At 36.2% G+C, this 18,812-nt stretch overlaps 1 protein-coding gene across 1 annotated transcript; it reads right to left on the reverse strand.

Moving 5' to 3' along the window:
• Window positions 1-7,892: 7,892 nt before the first annotated feature.
• bisc (TM2 domain-containing protein 1 biscotti) lies at window positions 7,893-15,556 on the reverse strand. Its single transcript, XM_075309966.1, has 3 exons — window positions 15,328-15,556; window positions 15,174-15,255; window positions 7,893-8,354 (listed from the first exon to the last, which is right to left on the reverse strand). Exons 1-3 carry the CDS (start codon window positions 15,500-15,502, stop codon window positions 8,078-8,080), a joined length of 534 nt encoding a protein of 177 aa, XP_075166081.1. The 5' UTR covers window positions 15,503-15,556; the 3' UTR covers window positions 7,893-8,077.
• Between the last annotated feature and the right edge of the window lie 3,256 nt (window positions 15,557-18,812).

Here is an 18,812-nt window from a genome sequence, read left to right on the forward strand (position 1 = left end):
CCGAAGAAGATCACTAAACAAAACGTTTCGAAATTGAAGAAGTTCACTGATATGGGCTCATCGATAATAACTCTACGACGAATAGTTGAACATCAAGGTGGCACTTTATGTGAAAGGAGGCAATAAACCTTATTTAGTATGGGTGGAGGTTAGGTTAACCTACAGGGAGCTATTTAAAGCCGTAAGCTTGCATTCCTTTCAAACAGGGGGACATTGACGCAATCGCAATGTATGAATGTTGGTAAGTTCTAGTTCATAGAAAAATGTCTGCTAAAAACAGCAGTCCGTGTGTGGTGTTCTATTTCAGTAAGTCTTGGTAATCCAAAGGGTTTCGAAGAACCAAAAATAATTTTTGAATATTCCATCTGTCCAATACTCTGATAAGCTTATGTTCGGTCAAATCAAAACATGTTTTCGGTGAAATTGAGTTTAAAAATGGCAGATAATATTTGCCTGATCTTAGTTGGGTCAAAACTACCCTAGTCTGCCAAGGGGAGGACTCTTTGTTCCAGTGCTATGGGCGATGGTCGGAACCCGAGAACAGGATTAACTTTGTAGCTTCTCACCGCTACAGCTATCCTCATTAATCCAGTTCAGACCTGCCTGGTATGCTGCTTGATCTAGAGGCTCTCTTTTGAGCGCTCGAGCTCTAGATAATGTATATCAACTTTTACATCCCTGGGTTGTTGGTGTCTATCCATAAGATGGTGGTTTGGATTATGGATTGGATTGAATGATGATAGTGGTCACCACATAAATATCATCCGAGGGTGTAATGAGGAGTGCTTCATGTGTATTGGCTACTGGCGAGAGAAGTGAAATCGGTCTGTCTAATGTATGATTCCAAGGACAAATTGAGGAGTCTGGTCAAATATTCAACTTTCAGTATTCTCAGATTTGTCTGATATTTGTCCCTAGCAAAGGGCCTGGCTATATCAGTAGAATGAGGCATATGGAGCATCAATTTTTAGCCGATATCGTAACCAGATGTTTGTGTGCATCAGAAAGCTGTCAGCACAATTTAAGAACACTGCTGTCTCGCTATGGCCAAATTGGGAAGCAAACTGCTGTTGTTATTGTAATGACTATAAAATAAGATTATATTTTCCAAATTAAATTTTTTGAACTAGATTATTTCTTAAAAAATAAACATAAAATAAATAAATAAAGCCCCAACGGTAGGTAAAAAATGTACCCTGGAAAGTGAATCACAAAACCCAAAAGAAACAGGGAACTGAACCCTAACTGATACGACATATATCAAATAAAGCTCCAACGAAGAAATTAATTATGACGCCAAATGTTTATATTGGGAGCCATAGAGACCATATACTAACACCGCGTATCAAATTTCCGGAGGTCAAATCTGGGGGTCGGTTTATATGGGGGCTATATATGATTATGGACCGATATGGACTAATTTTTGCATGCTTTTTAGAGACCATATACTAACACCACGTACCAAATTTCAACCGGATCGGATGAATTTTGCTCCTCCAAGAAGCTCCGGAGGTCAAATCTGGGGGTCGTTTTATATGGGGGCTATATCTAATTATGAACAGATATGGACCACTTTTTGCATGGTTGTTAGAGACCATATACTTACACCACATACCAAATTTCAGCCGGATCGGATTAATGTTGCTCCACCAAGAGGCTCCGGAGGTCAAATCTGGGGATCGGTTTATATGGGGGCTATATAATTATATGGACCGATATGGACCAATTTTTGCATGGTTGTGTGAGACCATATACTTGCACCACGTACCAAATTTCAACCAGATCGGATGACTATATACTAAGACCACATACCAAATTTCAACCGGATCGGATTAATTTTGCTTCTCCACGAGGCTCCGGAGGTCAAATCTGGGGAACGGTTTATATGGAGGCTATATATAATTATATACAGATATGGACCAATTTTTGCATGGTTGTGTAAGACCACATACTTGCACCACGTACCACATTTCAAGCGGATCGGATGAAATTTGCTAGTCTAAGAGGTTCCGCAAGCCAAATCTGGGGGTCGGTTTATATGGGGGCTAAATATAAATATGGACAGATATGGACCAATTTTTGCATGGTTGTGTGAGACCATATACTTGCACCACGTACCAAATTTCAACCAGATTGGATGAAATTTGATTGTCTAAGAGGCTCCGCAAGCCAAATCTGGAGGTTGGTTTATATGGGGGCTATATATAATTATGGACCAATGTGGACCAATTTTTGCATGGTTGTTAGAGACCATATACTAACACCATGTACCAAATTTCAGCCGGATCGGATGAAATTTGCTTCTCTTACAGGCTCCGCCAGCCAAATCTGGGGATCGGTTTATATGGGGGCTATATATAATTATGGAGCGATGTGGACCAATTTTTGCATGGTTGTTAAGCTTGCATTCCTTATACTAACCATATACTAACACCAAGTACCAAATTTCAACCCGATCGGATGAATTTTGCTCCTCAAAGATGCTCCGCAAGCCAAATCTGAGCGTCGGTTTATATGGGGGCTATACGTAAAAGTGGGCCGATATGGCCCATTTGCAATACCATCCGACCTACATCAATAACAACTACTTGTGCCAAGTTTCAAGTCGATAGCTTGTTTCGTTGGGAAGTTAGCGTGATTTCAATAGACGGACGGACGGATGGACATGCTTAGATCGAGTCCGAATTTCACCACGACCCAGAATATTTATACTTTATGGGGTCTTAGAGCAATATTTCGATGTGTTACAAACGGAATGGCAAAGTTAATATACCCCCATCTTATGGTGGAGGGTATGAAAACGACGGACATTTTAAATCAAAACGAGTCCCAGTTACATTTCACTGATGCATGCAAATCAATCTAAAAATAAAATTGGCGCCCATTTTCAATTTTGATTTGAGAAAATGAACCCTAACTGATGGGAAAAATAAGAAATAGTAACCCAATGAAATAAAGCCCCAAGGACAAAATAATGTATGGCCCAAATGTATTTATTGGGAGCATACACAACATATTTTTGGGGGTGGTATGAAAATGGGCCCAGGAAAATGAGTTCCAAAACCTAAATGAAATAAGGTCTCAAATGGGAGGTGACGCTTCATAATGAAAATGAGCCCAAACAAATGTCAAATGAAGCATGTAAATCGATCCCATAACCAAATTGGGTTTAATTGTCAATGTTAATTTAAAATATGAAATTAAAAAATCAATATGTCTTAGCCCACTTTTCTTTCAGTCCATACACAGAAAAAAATTTCTCGAAAAATTTTCCAATGAAAGTCTTAATTGAGTTTAAAAAAATATTCAATTAAAAATGTAATCGATTCAACAAACTTTTTAATTGGAACAGAGGTTAGGTTAGATGGCAACCCGATGTATCAGGCTCACTTAGACTATTCAGTCCATTGTGATACCACATTGGTGAACTTCTTATCACTGAGTGCTGCCCGATTCCATGTTAAGCTCAATGACAAGGGACCTCATTTTTATAGTCAAGTCCGAACGGCGTTCCCCATTGCAGTGAAACCACTTAGAGAAGCTTTGAAACCATCAGAAATGTCACGAGCTTTACTGAGGTGGGATAATCCACCGCTGAAAAACTTTTTGGATTTCGGTCGAAGCATGAATCGAACCCACGACCTTGTGTATGCAAGGCATGCATGCTAACCCATTGCTCCACGGTGGCTCCCAATTGAAATAAAAATCAATCACAAAAATTATTAGTACCAATTAAATTGGAACAATTAATTTTTGTTTTTGATTGACTTTCAATTAATTTTTTAATTGATGCTATTATATCTGTGATTGAAGACATTTCAATTAAAAAATTAATTGGATCAATTAATTTCGTGATTGAATCAGAAAAAAATTTTTGTATGAAGGGGAAAATCTCTATCCCCGGCCACTTATATCACTTTGGAATCACGTTATCTTACGTTAGACTCTATGAATTAGATAAAGTCTCAAACCCGGGCCAAAAGTCATCCACTTATATCTCTTGGGAGTCACTGCCTAGGGCCTGTGGGCTCCATAGCAGATCGAAAATGTGTCAGTCCATTTTGAACTAAGTCCCTAGGAGAAAGTCTTAAACTCCGAACGTAGGCCGGACATTTATATCACCTTGGAATTGTCTTATGTCTTATTATTGTCTTATTACAGCATTATTTCAGGAAAACTCAATAAAACCATGGCAATATGTATGGCAAGGGCAAATTTTATCATGGTGCATCTCTTTCATAAGCAAACAGCATAAGGAAAAAATTGAAAAAAAAAATCTTTTCGATTTAAAAAGTTCTTTTTGGGAACTGATTCAGTATAGTTTCGGGGATGCTATTTATCATCCCTGAGCTTAAAAACACGACCTACCCCTTACCTGGCCCACTGCGGACGCTATCCATAGGAGAAAATCCCAAACCCCTGGCGAATGCCGACCACTTGTCGAAATCGCTTTCGCCTTTTTGTATTCGCCCATAGGACAAAGCCTCTGCCAGGGGCCGTCCACCCTTATCGTTTTGAGTTCGCGTTAGCTCAATTTAGATATATCTATCGGAGAAAGTCTCAAAACTCATCAACCACATCACTTTGAGTTACCGATAGACAACTCACTTTGAGTTCCGGAGTCCAACCATAGGGGGAAATTCTGAAACAACGACCAAAGGCCAGCCACGCACAAAACAAATCTGATGCAATACAATATTATTGGAACAACAAGTTACTTTGAAGTTACTCCTCAAAATTTTTTGGAAGCTATGAATATGGGCCCCATGAAAATTAGCCCCAAAATCTAAATTAAGTTGGACCCCAAAAAATTTTTATTAACAGCAACAATACCAAATTTGTATTCTTTATTGGGAGTAACATAATTTTATTTTTGGGCCTGTTATGAAAATAAACCCTAATATGTCAAATGAAAATAAATCACCAAAAAACTATATGGAATGCAACAACACAAAATTTTTATGCTTTTTGGTTAGTAACGTCATTTTATATGTGAGGCCCGTTATGAAAAAAAAACCAATATTTCAAATGAAATTAAACCCCGATTTTCTTTTTTGAGTAGTGCTTAGTTTTCAAGTGGGACTCATTTTCGCATTCTGGGATTTAACATTGGTGGCAACTATGCACACCTTTGATGTTCTGAATAGAATTGTATCGCATCAGATTTGGTGTTTGGGTGGACGGCCTTTGGCCGGGGTTTAAAACGTTCTCCTATGAACAGAGTTCAAAGTGGGCTAACGCGATTCCCAAGAGATTGGTACTAAATATTTAATTTATTTCGTAAAACTTCATATTTGTTCCATCATTTGTTGATTTTCACAGGGTTTAAAAAATTAAACAAGTATATACGGCCGTAAGTTCGGCCAGGCCGAAGCTTATGTATCCTCCACCATGGATTGCGTAGAAACTTCTACTGAAGACTGTCATCCACAATCGAATTACTTGGGTTGCGGTAACTTTTGCCGATGACAAGGTATCTTAAAACTTCCTAATACCGTTAAACTTAAAATGGCCGATTAAATACGTACATAATTAAGTATGACAAAATTTTCTATAGAAATAAAATTTTGACAAAATAAAATTTTGACAAAATAAAATTTTGACAACATTTTCTATAGAAGTAAATTTTGGACAAAATTTTCTATAGAAATACGATTTTGACAAAATTTTCTATAGAAATAAAATTTTTACAAAATTTTCAAAAGATTTAAAATTTTGACAACATTTTCTATAGAAATAAAATTTTGCCAAAATTTTCTATACGAATAAAATTTCGACAAAATTTTCTATAGAAATAAAATTTTTCTAGATTATTTTTGCTCGAGTGGCAAGCATGATTATGAACCGATATGGACCATTTTTTGTGTGATTGGGGATCGGCTATTTATAACTATAGACCGATATGGACCAATTTTGGCATGGTTATTAGCGGCCATATATTAACACCACGTTGCAAATTTCAACCGGATCGGATGCATTTTGCTCGTCCAAGTGGCTCCGGAGTTCAAATCTGGGGATCGGTTTATATAGGGGCTATATATAATTATGGACTGATATGGACCAAATTTTGAATGGTTCTTAGAGACTATATACTAATACCATGTACCAAATTTCAGCCAGATCGGATGAAATTTGCTTCTCTTAGAGGATCCGCAAACCAAATCTGGGAATCGGTTTATATGGGGGCTATATATAATTATGGACCGATGTGGACCAATTTTTGCTTGGTTATTATAAACCATATACTAACACCACGTACCAAATTTCAACCGGATCGGATGAATTTTGTTCCTCTAAGAGGCTCCGGAGTTCAAATCTGGGGATCGGTTTATATGGGGGCTATATATAATTATGGACCGATATGGACCAATTTTTGCATGGTTGTTAGAGACCATATACTAATACCATGTACTAAATTTAAGCCGTATCGGATGAAATTTGCTTCTCTTTGAGGCTCCGCAAGCCAAATCTGGGGATCGGTTTATATGGGGGCTATATATAATTATGGACCGATGTGGACCAATTTTTGCTTGGTTATTATAAACCATATACTAACACCATGTACCAAATTTCAGCCGGATCGGATGAAATTTGCTTCTCTTAGAGCAATCGCAAGCCAAATATGGGGGTCCGTTTATATGGGGGCTATACGTAAAAGTGGACCGATATGGACCAATTTTTGCACGGTTGTTAGAGACCATATACTAACACCATGTACCAAATTTCAGCCGGATCGGATGAAATTTGCTTCTCTTCGAGCAATCGCAAGCCAAATTTGGGGGTCCGTTTATATGGGGGCTATACGTAAAAGTGGACCGATATGGAGCAATTTTTGCATGGTTGTTAAAGACCATATACTAACACCATGTACCAAATTTCAGCCGGATCGGATGATATTTGCTTCTCTTAGAGCAATCGCAAGCCAAATTTGGGGGTCCGTTTATATGGGGGCTATACGTAAAAGTGGACCGATATGGCCCATTTGCAATACCATTCGACCTACATCAATAACAACTACTTGTGCCAAGTTTCAAGTCGATAGCTTGTTTCGTTCGGAAGTTAGCGTGATTTCAACAGACGGACGGACATGCTCAGATCGACTCAGAATTTCACCACGACCCAGAATATATATACTTTATGGGGTCTTAGAGCAATATTTCGATGTGTTACAAACGAAATGACAAAGTTAATATACCCCCATCCTATGGTGGAGGGTATAAAAAGAGTCCTAATTTTATTTTGGAGTTGAAATTCATAGGTTAGGTTAGGTGGCAGCCCGATGTATCAGGCTCACTTAGACTATTCAGTCCATTGTGATACCACATTGGTGAACTTCTCTCTTATCACTGAGTGCTGCCCAATTCCATGTTAAGCTCAATGACAAGGGACCACCTTTTTATAGCCGAGTCCGAACGGCGTTCCACATTGCAGTGAAACCACTTAGAGAAGCTTTGAAACCCTCAGAAATGTCACCAGCATTACTGAGGTGGGATAATCCACCCCCGAAAAACTTTTTGGTGTTCGGTCGAAGCAGGAATCGAACCCACGACCTTGTGTATGCAAGGCGGGCAAGCTAACCATTGCACCACGGTTGAAATTCATACTTCAGTTAGATTTTGTTGGGGCGGACATTCATTATTAAGCGTCGCTCCAAATTTGAAGCCATGTTTCATTTTGGCTTTGGGGCTCATTTTCCTGGTGCCCATTCTCATAACACCATTTTTTGGGGACCCTTAAATCGTTTTGGTCTCATTTAGGTCTCAGATAAACTGCATAATTTACAAAAGTTGTAATACTTTCAAAATATGCTCACATTACTAACCAATAAATGAGAATTAAATATAATTCCCACAACATAAAACTGCATTCCACTCCGATTAAAACACACCACAATTTTTTTTTTAAATTAAATAATATATGGAAGTCCATAAATGATTTTATATTTACAATAACAAATAATTATTTGTCCATCATTCAATTCGATTGTACTACTTAAATATAAACAATATATTACAAAACAAACAGTCCGTAGTTTCTCATCTCCAACAGCATTCGCCTTCCAGTCCATAGGCGAACATCACCAATCATCTCGTGGTACTCGAAACGTTTCATTATTGCTGCGTATAATATTAACCCCAGCTCCATAATATGGAATGATGTAATGTGAACCATCTGCTGGACGTACTATTTGTAATGCTATTAATATGATATCCACCAGTTGTCCAATGAAGAATCCACCCAGTGTGCAGGCTTTAAGTAGTCCCATGCCATAATAGCCCAAATAAAAGCGATCCAAGCCAAACATACCAGTGAAGACAGATAGCAATAGTACAGTGTCCAAATGATAGCCATTTCTTAAAGGGGGGAAATGTTAAAAATTATTAAAAGGGTTTCTTATTGTAGATCACAACTGACTTGTCACACTAAATTTTTTTTCGCAAAACACTTAAATGAACAGAAAAAAACGAAACGAAGAAACCGAAAACGTTTATAGAAAAAATTTAGAAATTTTATATTGGGCGAAAACGTATACGAATACAAAGAAAGATATCATTCATTCAGGGAAATAGGAAAATAAAATCGAAACATTTTCGAAAATTTTGTAAATTTTAATCATGAAAGCAATAAAACTCTCACACAATCAGGATATCATCTACTGCTTCAAAGATAACATTCCCTATTCAATCCGACATATAAAGGCGCTGCCTAGCCATTCACACTTTTAAAAGAAGGCCCCTTGCCATTGAACATTTATTGATAAGAGAGAAATTCACCACCTGCCATTGAACATTCATTTATAAGAGAGAAGTTCACCACCTGGGATACAATATTCAACTGAATAGTCTAAAACAAAATTCGCGCTGCCACTATACCTAACCTAACCATACCGGAGTCCGAAGTCCTTACAAATCGAATCTAAATGTTGACTTCTATGAGTTCGATTAGAAAATGCTGGATTTATGTATATAAACTAGGACCATCGTGTCCAACTCATGACAACATAAGGACGAAGGTAGTAAGCTGCTGTCATGGTGACCTTACAGTACTCACTAAACAGCATTATATAGCTTTGCACTAGGTATGTTAATGAGGAAGTGCCAGGTTCGATCCTCCGCCGTACGGGCAATGGCAAAAACAAATTACATTCGTAAATTAATGAATTCATCGCTTTTTCGAGAGTCTATTCTATAAATAAAATAAGACTAAAACCAGGGGATACTGAGAAAGAAGCTGTACTATATAACTGACATATAGCGTCACTAGTGGGGAATAGTGACATAAGTCAACCAAACCTAAAACCAGGGAGATTTAACAAAGAAACTGTACAAAGAAAAAACAAACTCCATTCCATTTTAATCAATTACTAAAACAGCTATTAATTTAAATCCAGATAATATAAACAGTAATGTAAAAAAAAGAATTAAAACTAGGGGAAACTAACAAAGAAGCTATACGTAGAACTGACTTAAAGCACCTCTAGTGGAAAATTATGGCATAACTCAACCAAGCTAAACTCATGCATTAAAACAACAGCTATTGAAATCCGGATAATATAAATAGGCTCCCTCGACAATCGGCAGAGTCGAGCGAAGTCAACATGAAGGATCATCGACTGATGGTGTCTGGACTCTGAGGTTACGGAAGATTTCAAACATTTTCTGTGTTAGAGTCCAGCGTTATAATTTAGAAGGAACAAGATTCTGGTTTCCTTTTTCTTTCTTTCCTTACCGATTTGCGAGGCTGCAGGCTAAGGAATATACTCGATTTAAGCGGGAAGAGAAAATAACTTTGAGGTAACGCAAAGGATCCATATTCTAGATTTCACATTAATTTAATGAAAGTTTTAGTTGTGGAAATTTTAAATTGGAAGATGCATAAATGGATTTATATGGACCAGCCTTGCAACACCATGTCAATTATTATTATACCCTTCACCATAGTATGGGGGTATATTAACTTTGTCATTCTGTTTGTAACATATCGAAATATTGCTCTAAGACCCCATAAAGTATATATATTCTGGGTCGTGGTGAAATTCTGTGTCGATCTGAGCATGTCCGTCCGTCTGTTGAAATCACGCTAACTTCTGAACGAAACAAGCTATCGACTTGAAAATTGGCACAAGTAGTTGTTATTGATGTAGGGCAAATGGGCCATATGGGTCCACTTTTACGTATAGCCCCTATATAAACGGACCCCCAAATTTGGCTTGCGGAGCCTCTAAGAGAAGCAAATTTCATCCGATCCGGCTGAAATTTGGTACATGGTGTTAGTATATGGTCTCTACAACTATGCAAAAATTAGTCCACATCGGTCAATAATTATATATAGCCCCCATATAAACCGATCCCCCGATTTGGCTTGCGGAGCCTCTAAGAGAAGCAAATTTCATCCGATCCGGCAGAAATTTGATACATGGTATAAGTATTTGGTCTCTAACAACTATGCAAAAATTGGTCCACATCGGTCCATAATTATATATAGCCCCCATATAAACCGATCCCCAGATTTGACCTCTGGAGCCCCTTGGAAGAGCAAAATTCATCCGATTCGGTTGGTACGTGATGTTAGTATATGTTATCCAACAACCAAGCAGGAATTGGTTCATATCAGTCCATTATTATATATAGCCCCCATATAAACCGATCCCCAGATTTGACCTCCGGTGCCTTTTCGAGAAGCAATATTCATATTGAAATTTGGTACGTGGTGGTAGTATATGATATTTATCAGCCATGCCAAAAGTGGTCCATATCAGTCCATAATCATATATAGGCCCCATATAAACCGGTCCCGAGATTTGGTTCTGGAGCCTCTTGGAGGAGCAAATTTCATCCGAGTCAGTTGAAATTTGGTTGTGCTAGTATATGGCCGTTAACAACCATGCAATCATGTTATATATAGCCCTCAGATAAATCGATCCCCAATCACAAAAAAAAATTGGTCCATATCAAGTTCATAATTGTATATAGCCCCCATATAAGCGAGCTCCATATTTCAATTCTGGCTCTCTACCAACTCACAATCTACTAACTCACAATTTAAAAAACGATGTTAAGAAGTTTTAAGATACCACAACCCAAGTAATTCGATTGTGGATGACAGTCTTTCATAGAAGTTTCTACGCAATCCATGGTGGAGGGTACATTAGATTCGGCCTGGCCGAACTTACGGCCGTATATACTTGTTATTCAATGTAATCGTTGATCAATCTATTCTGGACAAAAAAAAAACTCGAGTAGAAAGAGAGGAGTTTGAACGTTTTACTAACACCACAGCGCCTCCAGTGGAGAAAAGCAGCGAAATTCAACCACCATTCATATTTCTTCCATTAAGGATAACTATTGATCTAAATCTGAATACCATTGTCAGTGATGTAGATTAAACAAGAAAGAAAAGTTTACACAGAAAAAAATGTTTTATGTCTTCAATCACGAAATTAATTGATCCAATTAAATTTTAATTGAAATGTCTTCCAATTAAAAATTGATTTTTATTTCAATTAAAATTTGATTTTTATTTCAATTAAAAATTTGTTAAACCAATTATATATTTAATATTTTTTTTTTGTTTTAATTCAATTAAAATTTTAATTGGAAAAATTATTTTTCGCAATGTATAGTCGGACGGGGCCGACTATAGTATACCTTCCACCACTTTGTGGATCCACATTTTCGATACCAATTCAAATCCTTCAAATTTGTTGGATTCTATATATAAAGATTTATATTCCCAAAAAAAATTATACAAAATCTCTTTACAGCTGGCAACGTATGCTATGCAGTAGCAAAGAAAATGTGGGTTCTTTGGCTGTATTAGCCCAATTCGGATGAGATTGGGCTAACCAATTATATATTTAATATTTTTTTTTTGTTTTAATTCAATTAAAAATTTAATTGGAAAAATTATTTTTCTCAATGTATAGTCGGACGGGGCCGACTATAGTATACCTTCCATCACTTTGTGGATCCACATTTTCGATACCAATTCAAATCCTTCAAATTTGTTGGATTCTATATATAAAGATTTATATTCCCAAAAAAATTATACAAAATCTCTTTACAGTTGGCAACGTATGCTATGCAGTAGCAAAGAAAATGTGGGTTCTTTGGCTGTATTAGCCCAATTCGGATGAGCATAACATATATATGGGAGCTTTATCTAAATCTGAACCAATTTCAAATTCAGCACACTTAACGATACTACAAATTGTACTTCTTGTGCAAAATTTCAAGCAAGTCAGGGTAAAACTCTGGTTTCTGGGGCCATATAAGTGCATATCGGGCGAAATATATATATGGGAGCTATATGTAAATCTGAACCGATTTATTCCAAAAATCAATTGGGTTCTAAAGCTGCGGCTTAAATTTAATTGCAAAAATGTGTTCACAGACAGACGGACGGATAATTATCACAAATTTTTACTGGAAGTCGTTCGTTTACACCAAAAAGCCAGCGAAAGAGAGCCGGAGAGAGACCACATTTGACAGTTATCAGATAGAGAAATTGCAAGTTTTTGCTGTAGATTTTTTCCAGTAAAATCTTGCAAACCATAGCATACGTTGCCAGCTGGTTGGTGATAAAAAGACAAAGCACCAGTACAATGTACATGTAGCTTAAAAACAGCATTTGTTTTCTGTTTTTAATCTTTTAGAATCTAAAATTTTTTAATATGCAAATAGATACTGGATGCCGTTCACGTACTTTTCAGCAGTTTTAAGCAAAGAGAGTAAAATACACTCTTACTCTCTTGCTAGTTTTTAATGGGTATTTTTTACTGGAAAAGTACGCAAACAGACCTTATATCCACTCAGAGATCGGCCCTGAGCAATATTGCCAAAGATACCATCATATCTCCGTCTGCGTGTTGCAAATCCTGTTCCACAGTGTGGCGCAGGGTATAAAACGTCTCCCACGATAGGCGAGGTCACATTGAATTTTCCCCAAACTAACAACAAATTTAAGGCAAATCGGATAAAAATGACGAGTTTTATGAACTCATAAAATTAAATCGGTTTCAAAATCCATTATATACGGTGTCCGTATTATAAATGGATCGATATTAATCATATTTAACATAGCTTAAGATCTTAGTTGTCATAGCCATAATACTTTATAATAAAATTGACATATCTTTTTAAAAGGTTCCAACCTGAAGGTCGGTACCATGTTCCGTTTGTGAGTTGAAAATCATTTGATTTTTGCGGATACTTTTTTTTAAATAATTATTGGCAAAATAAATCTTGACAAAATCTATATGAAAAATTATGAAACAGTGAAAATTTCAACGCGAAAACCAAACGTAGTACCGGCCTTAACACACTTCAAATCGGACGAAAATCCTTATTTCTATGCATTGAGAAATACACTAGATTTTATTCGCTCCATACGGAAAGCCAATATGCGACCGCAACCGGATAACTGTTTCTAGTGAAGTGATTGATCCCCAAGGTAAAGGTAAGACCTTACAAATGAGGCGTGACCCGAGCTCCGTGAAAGACAATTTAAGTTAGAAAGCTCTGTTAAAACCTAACCCACCCAACATTTTTTGAATTTGACGGCACTTCTGAGAATCCCCACCACGTCGAAAACAATCGTATACGACATCCGAAACTCGTCGGAAAAGCGCCGTCACTATTGAGAAGTTGTAACACGCCAAGTTACTACGAAAAATGGGTGTTAATATTAGGTGCCTTCTTTAATAAATTTAGAACGACGCCAACGATTTTTTCATTAATAATAGAATTATGTTGATTTACAAGTGGGTCGAGAACAACGACAGATTCCAAATTTCAGGAAATCTCTTTCGTATATTTGGAACACAAGTCTATATTGGGTGTATGTATATGAGTAAATCAAAATTTAAATCTAAATCTAAATTTTAAATATTTATACAAAAATTAAAAAATTATTACCTCTAAGTAGTCTACAATAAATTAACAGTACCTCTAGTGGAGAATAATGGCGAAACTCAATCAAAGTCATTCCATTCATTAACATCAGAATAGCTTCTCCATGCAGCTACAACAGCTAATACAACTCATTGCAGTCGGCCCTACTTAACGGCTTGACGCAAGGAGTCTACCCTTGTTCAAAGACAAGGAATTTATTTTTAAATACAGGAATATCACATAATTCAAACAATTCAAAAGGACTACAGTAACAACAATAACTAATAATATGACATTCGGGCTTCCAAGAAACCACTTGGGACAAGTTTATATGAAAAACCATCGAGGTGCAAGTGTTAGCATGCCACATTAAATCAAAACGATCATTTATTTTATCGAAATAGTCTCATTTTAACTTGGCCCACAAAAGCTTCAACTTTTTTTTAACTCATAAGGAATATATTTTCTCGTAAAACGGTATTAGAAATATATGAGAGAAATACAATAAGTACCTAGCCTAAAAAAGAACAAATACTCTGGGAAAGCATCCAATAATTTGTGAACATAGTCTTCTTTAAACTTCATACGCTTGGTCCACAGAGGCTTCTATAAGAATATATTTTTTCCAAATTTTCCGGCCAATGAGAAGACTTTAGTTTTTTTTTTGGAACATATTCTTCAGGGGTTCAAACATGGAATGGTTTTTGACAACTTCATTTAACACGTACCCGACCTGATAACCTACCCGACTCACCACCGTATCACTCTGGACACATCGCATCGTAGTCGCAGAGTTCCTTGATCTGGATACAAGCTGAAGTACCAAAGCGAATAACATAAAATTGGATGAAATCACAATAAACTGTTACAACAACAACAACTCCGATTACAGATATAGAAAGGCCTAGTGTAATTTTTTCTCTCGGCCAAATGTTTTTCATTGTGTCCGGTGTGTATCACAGACAGAGTAGTCGAGAACAAAATATTTATCTCGAACAAATTTGGAATTCGAATAGCCAAAGTTTATTGCCTTCAAATTGCTCCCTATCACATCATAATTTTGCGGCCATGTCTACAAACAACCTAAACTTTCACAACTTTCTTCCCTTCTTGTTTGCAATTTGGATAATGGAATGCAATAAAACTAAATAATATTAAAACAATAAATAACCGAAAAATAATAGATAACCGAAAAATATAACAAATATTAAACTGTTGCTTGATTGGTTTATTTTCTGGGCAGTTGTGATTTCCTACATAATATTCTCATTTTCTACTTACGTCCACTTGCATGGCATTTCCTTGGTAAATGTATTATTATTGGTACCCAAACACTCAATGCCCTCGGCTGCTATACACCATACTACAAGCATTGGAAACATTAAATTATTAACAAAAAAACAAATTTCAGTCGGATAACAAAACTCCCTCCTACCTTTGGCCAAGCCATTTCTTTCGCAGCCATAGAACTGTTGGGTTTTTGGGTCGATTTGATTTCGCCCAGGTTCAGGACAAAGATACTGACCCATCAACAGTAAGGAACAATCGTAGGCTGCTCCTTTAACCAAAATTATAAATAAAAACACAAAAAACAAGACTTTTAACATCATTATTCTGAACTACACGCAAAACACACGAATTTTAACATCCCTGTTCAGATGGTAAACAAAACAGCTGCTAATGGCAAAACAGGGATGGTCATTTCTCATTTTGACACAGATATACAATAGACGTTTTTTCTTTACTAAATTGGGGGGCATCTCTAGTTTAGCTCTACCAATAAAAAAATATCCAAATGATAAGTAACAGGTTGGCGACCGCAACCGGATAACTGTTTCTAATGAACTGATTGATCCCCAAGATAAAGGTAAGACCTTACAAATGAGGCATGACCCGAGCTGCGTGAAAGTCAATTTAAGTTAGATATCTCTGTTAAAACCTAACCCAAGCTAAGCCAACATTTTTTGAATTTGACCGCGCTTCTGAGAATCCCCACCACTTCAAAAACAATCGTATACGACTTCCAAAACTCGTCGGAAAAGCGCCGTCACTATTGAGAAGTTGTAACACGCCAAGTTACTACAAAAAATATCGCATGAGTGTAATTAATAAATTTAGAACGACCCCAATAAACACAAACGTTTGAAAAATGCCAAATTTCAACAATTTTTCAAACATTTTTTCAAAGGATTAGGGTAATATTCAAGTTGAGAAATTGTTGAGAAAATCGCGTTCTCAACAAAAAACAGACATTACCCTCAACAGTGAAATTCAACACATTAGCAATAATATCTCAAGTGTTATCCTCAAATTGAAATGCATCGCTACTCAATAATTTGTCAAACAATTTTCGATGCGAGTCCAATTCAAAATTAACATCGTTGCAAATACTTTTCAACCTAAATTTGTATGAATAATATCCCCACTTCAAATTGAAAGTCAAAGCCAAAATTCTATGAATTTTGTATAATTTATTCATTTTCATCAAAATAAAATATGTAATAATACACTACACTACATAATACACTACAATACCAATTGATAAATAATAATCTTATTCAACAAATCTTATATCAATAAATAAGAAAAAAAACAAACAACAAAACTTTAAATATCTTAAACATTATTAGTAAACACTTTTGCATTGATAATTCGATTTCCTTCCTTTTGGTGTCATAAAACAGCATTAAAATTTATTAACATGCGGGCAATTTGAAATTAGGAACGTACTTGACCGCGTATTAGAATTGATTTCCAGCAGAAGGAATTCACAAAATATCCATTTTAAACTGATAATAGCATACGAATTAAACTGACGATGTGATGCACATTTTCATCCAGAAGTTGTTGATTTCAACAATTTGTTGTTTTTAACAATTTTAATTGGTTGCACTTGTAATGTTTCTGGAAACTTTTTCTTGTCGATAAGCCACTCATTTTTCATTGGTCAGCTTCTTATTGTTTGCAAGAATGTAGCATCCAAAGATTTTAGTTTTCTGCAAAGAATTATAAAGAGATTTAAGTGACTTCTTTAAAGTGTTGATTTAATTTTTCATATTGACGTACCAATTATTATAAACTATTTGAAGCAGTTCCAGTTAATTGTCCACCATTTTTCATTGGTCAGCTTTTTAATGTTTTCAAGAACGTAGAATCCATAATTTTAGTTTTATGCAAAGAGATATACATTTAGTGACTTCCTTAAAGTTTTATTTCATTTTTTATTTTCACTTACCTATTTTTATAAACTATTTGTTTATTTGTCTAAAATTTTCCATTTTTTTAATTTCTTGCAATTGACCACGAACTTCGTTGCAATAATAAATATTGAAAACCACATGGTTTTTTCGTTGCATTTTAGGGTAGTTTTGTCAAAGTTTTCTCATATTATCTTCAACACCTTTTCAAAGATTTCGTCAACATTTTGGCAAATTGTAAGTAATTCGCAAACAATTTGAAGATGTATTGAAGATGAGCTATTTCAAGTCAAGTTGAATTCAAGGCATATTAAAGAGGTAAAGTCATGCAATCAGGTGACTAATATCGACATTCATCTTGTCAAAGGCTTTGTTTACGTTTAGTAGGTTTGTTTACATTCTTTGTGTACATAAATATTGCTTTTATTTACATTGTGTTACAATACAACAACACTACACATACACAAAATGTCAACTTAAGTGACCTGTCATTTTAGTTTGACTTTCTAAATATCATGGGGTGTACACACGTTTGCTCGTGACTTTACCTTTAATTAATATGCCTTGAGTTGAATTTATGTTGAAAATTATATTTACCCTCAAACTGAAAAGGTGTTGCATTTGAAAAACGCTCATCCTGTGTTTATTGGGTTTTGTTAATAAAGGGTGATTTGTTAAGAGCTTGATAACTTTTTAAAAAAAAAAAAACGCATAAAATTTGCAAAATCTCATCGGTTCTTTATTTGAAACGTTAGATTGGTCCATGACATTTACTTTTTGAAGATAATTTCATTTAAATGTTGACCGCGGCTGCGTCTTAGGTGGTCCATTCGGAAAGTCCAATTTTGGGCAACTTTTTCGAGCATTTCGGCCGGAATAGCCCGAATTTCTTCGGAAATGTTGTCTTCCAAAGCTGGAATAGTTGCTGGCTTATTTCTGTAGACTTTAGACTTGACGTAGCCCCACAAAAAATAGTCTAAAGGCGTCAAATCGCATGATCTTGGTGGCCAACTTACCGGTCCATTTCTTGAGATGAATTGTTCTCCGAAGTTTTCCCTCAAAATGGCCATAGAATCGCGAGCTGTGTGGCATGTAGCGCCATCTTGTTGAAACCACATGTCAACCAAGTTCAGTTCTTCCATTTTTGGCAACAAAAAGTTTGTTAGCATCGAACGATAGCGATCGCCATTCACCGTAACGTTGCGTCCAACAGCATCTTTGAAAAAATACGGTCCAATGATTCCACCAGCGTACAAACCACACCAAACAGTGCATTTTTCGGGATGCATGGGCAGTTCTTGAACGGCTTCTGGTTGCTCTTCACTCCAAATGCGGCAATTTTGCTTATTTACGTAGCCATTCAACCAGAAATGAGCCTCATCGCTGAACAAAATTTGTCGATAAAAAAGCGGATTTTCTGCCAACTTTTCTAGGGCCCATTCACTGAAAATTCGACGTTGTGGCAGATCGTAAGTCTATTCATGATGAAATGTCAAAGCATACTGAGCATCTTTCTCTTTGACACCATGTCTGAAATCCCACGTGATGTGTCAAATACTAATGCATGAAAATCCTAACCTCAAAAGAATCACCCTTTATATCGGATTTCTAGAATTCAACTTAATGAAATCCGGATGGCATCCCTATATCTGAAGACTGACCTATCAATGCACTTAATTATCGAAATAAAAGACCGATAACTATAATCGGTCTTTGTTTGTTT

This window comes from Haematobia irritans, chromosome 5 (genome assembly GCF_050003625.1).
Source record: "Haematobia irritans isolate KBUSLIRL chromosome 5, ASM5000362v1, whole genome shotgun sequence".
NCBI lineage: Eukaryota > Metazoa > Arthropoda > Insecta > Diptera > Muscidae > Haematobia > Haematobia irritans.

Coding starts and splice junctions, on each gene's coding strand:
- bisc (XM_075309966.1), bottom strand. CDS start 15,502: ATGATGTTAAAAGTCTTGTTTTTTGTGTTTTTATTTATAATTTTGGTT. Junction 15,256..15,327: donor AAGAAATGGCTTGGCCAAAG/GTAGGAGGGAGT, acceptor CAATGCTTGTAG/TATGGTGTATAGCAGCCGAG. Junction 8,355..15,173: donor GAAATGCCATGCAAGTGGAC/GTAAGTAGAAAA, acceptor CCCCCCTTTAAG/AAATGGCTATCATTTGGACA.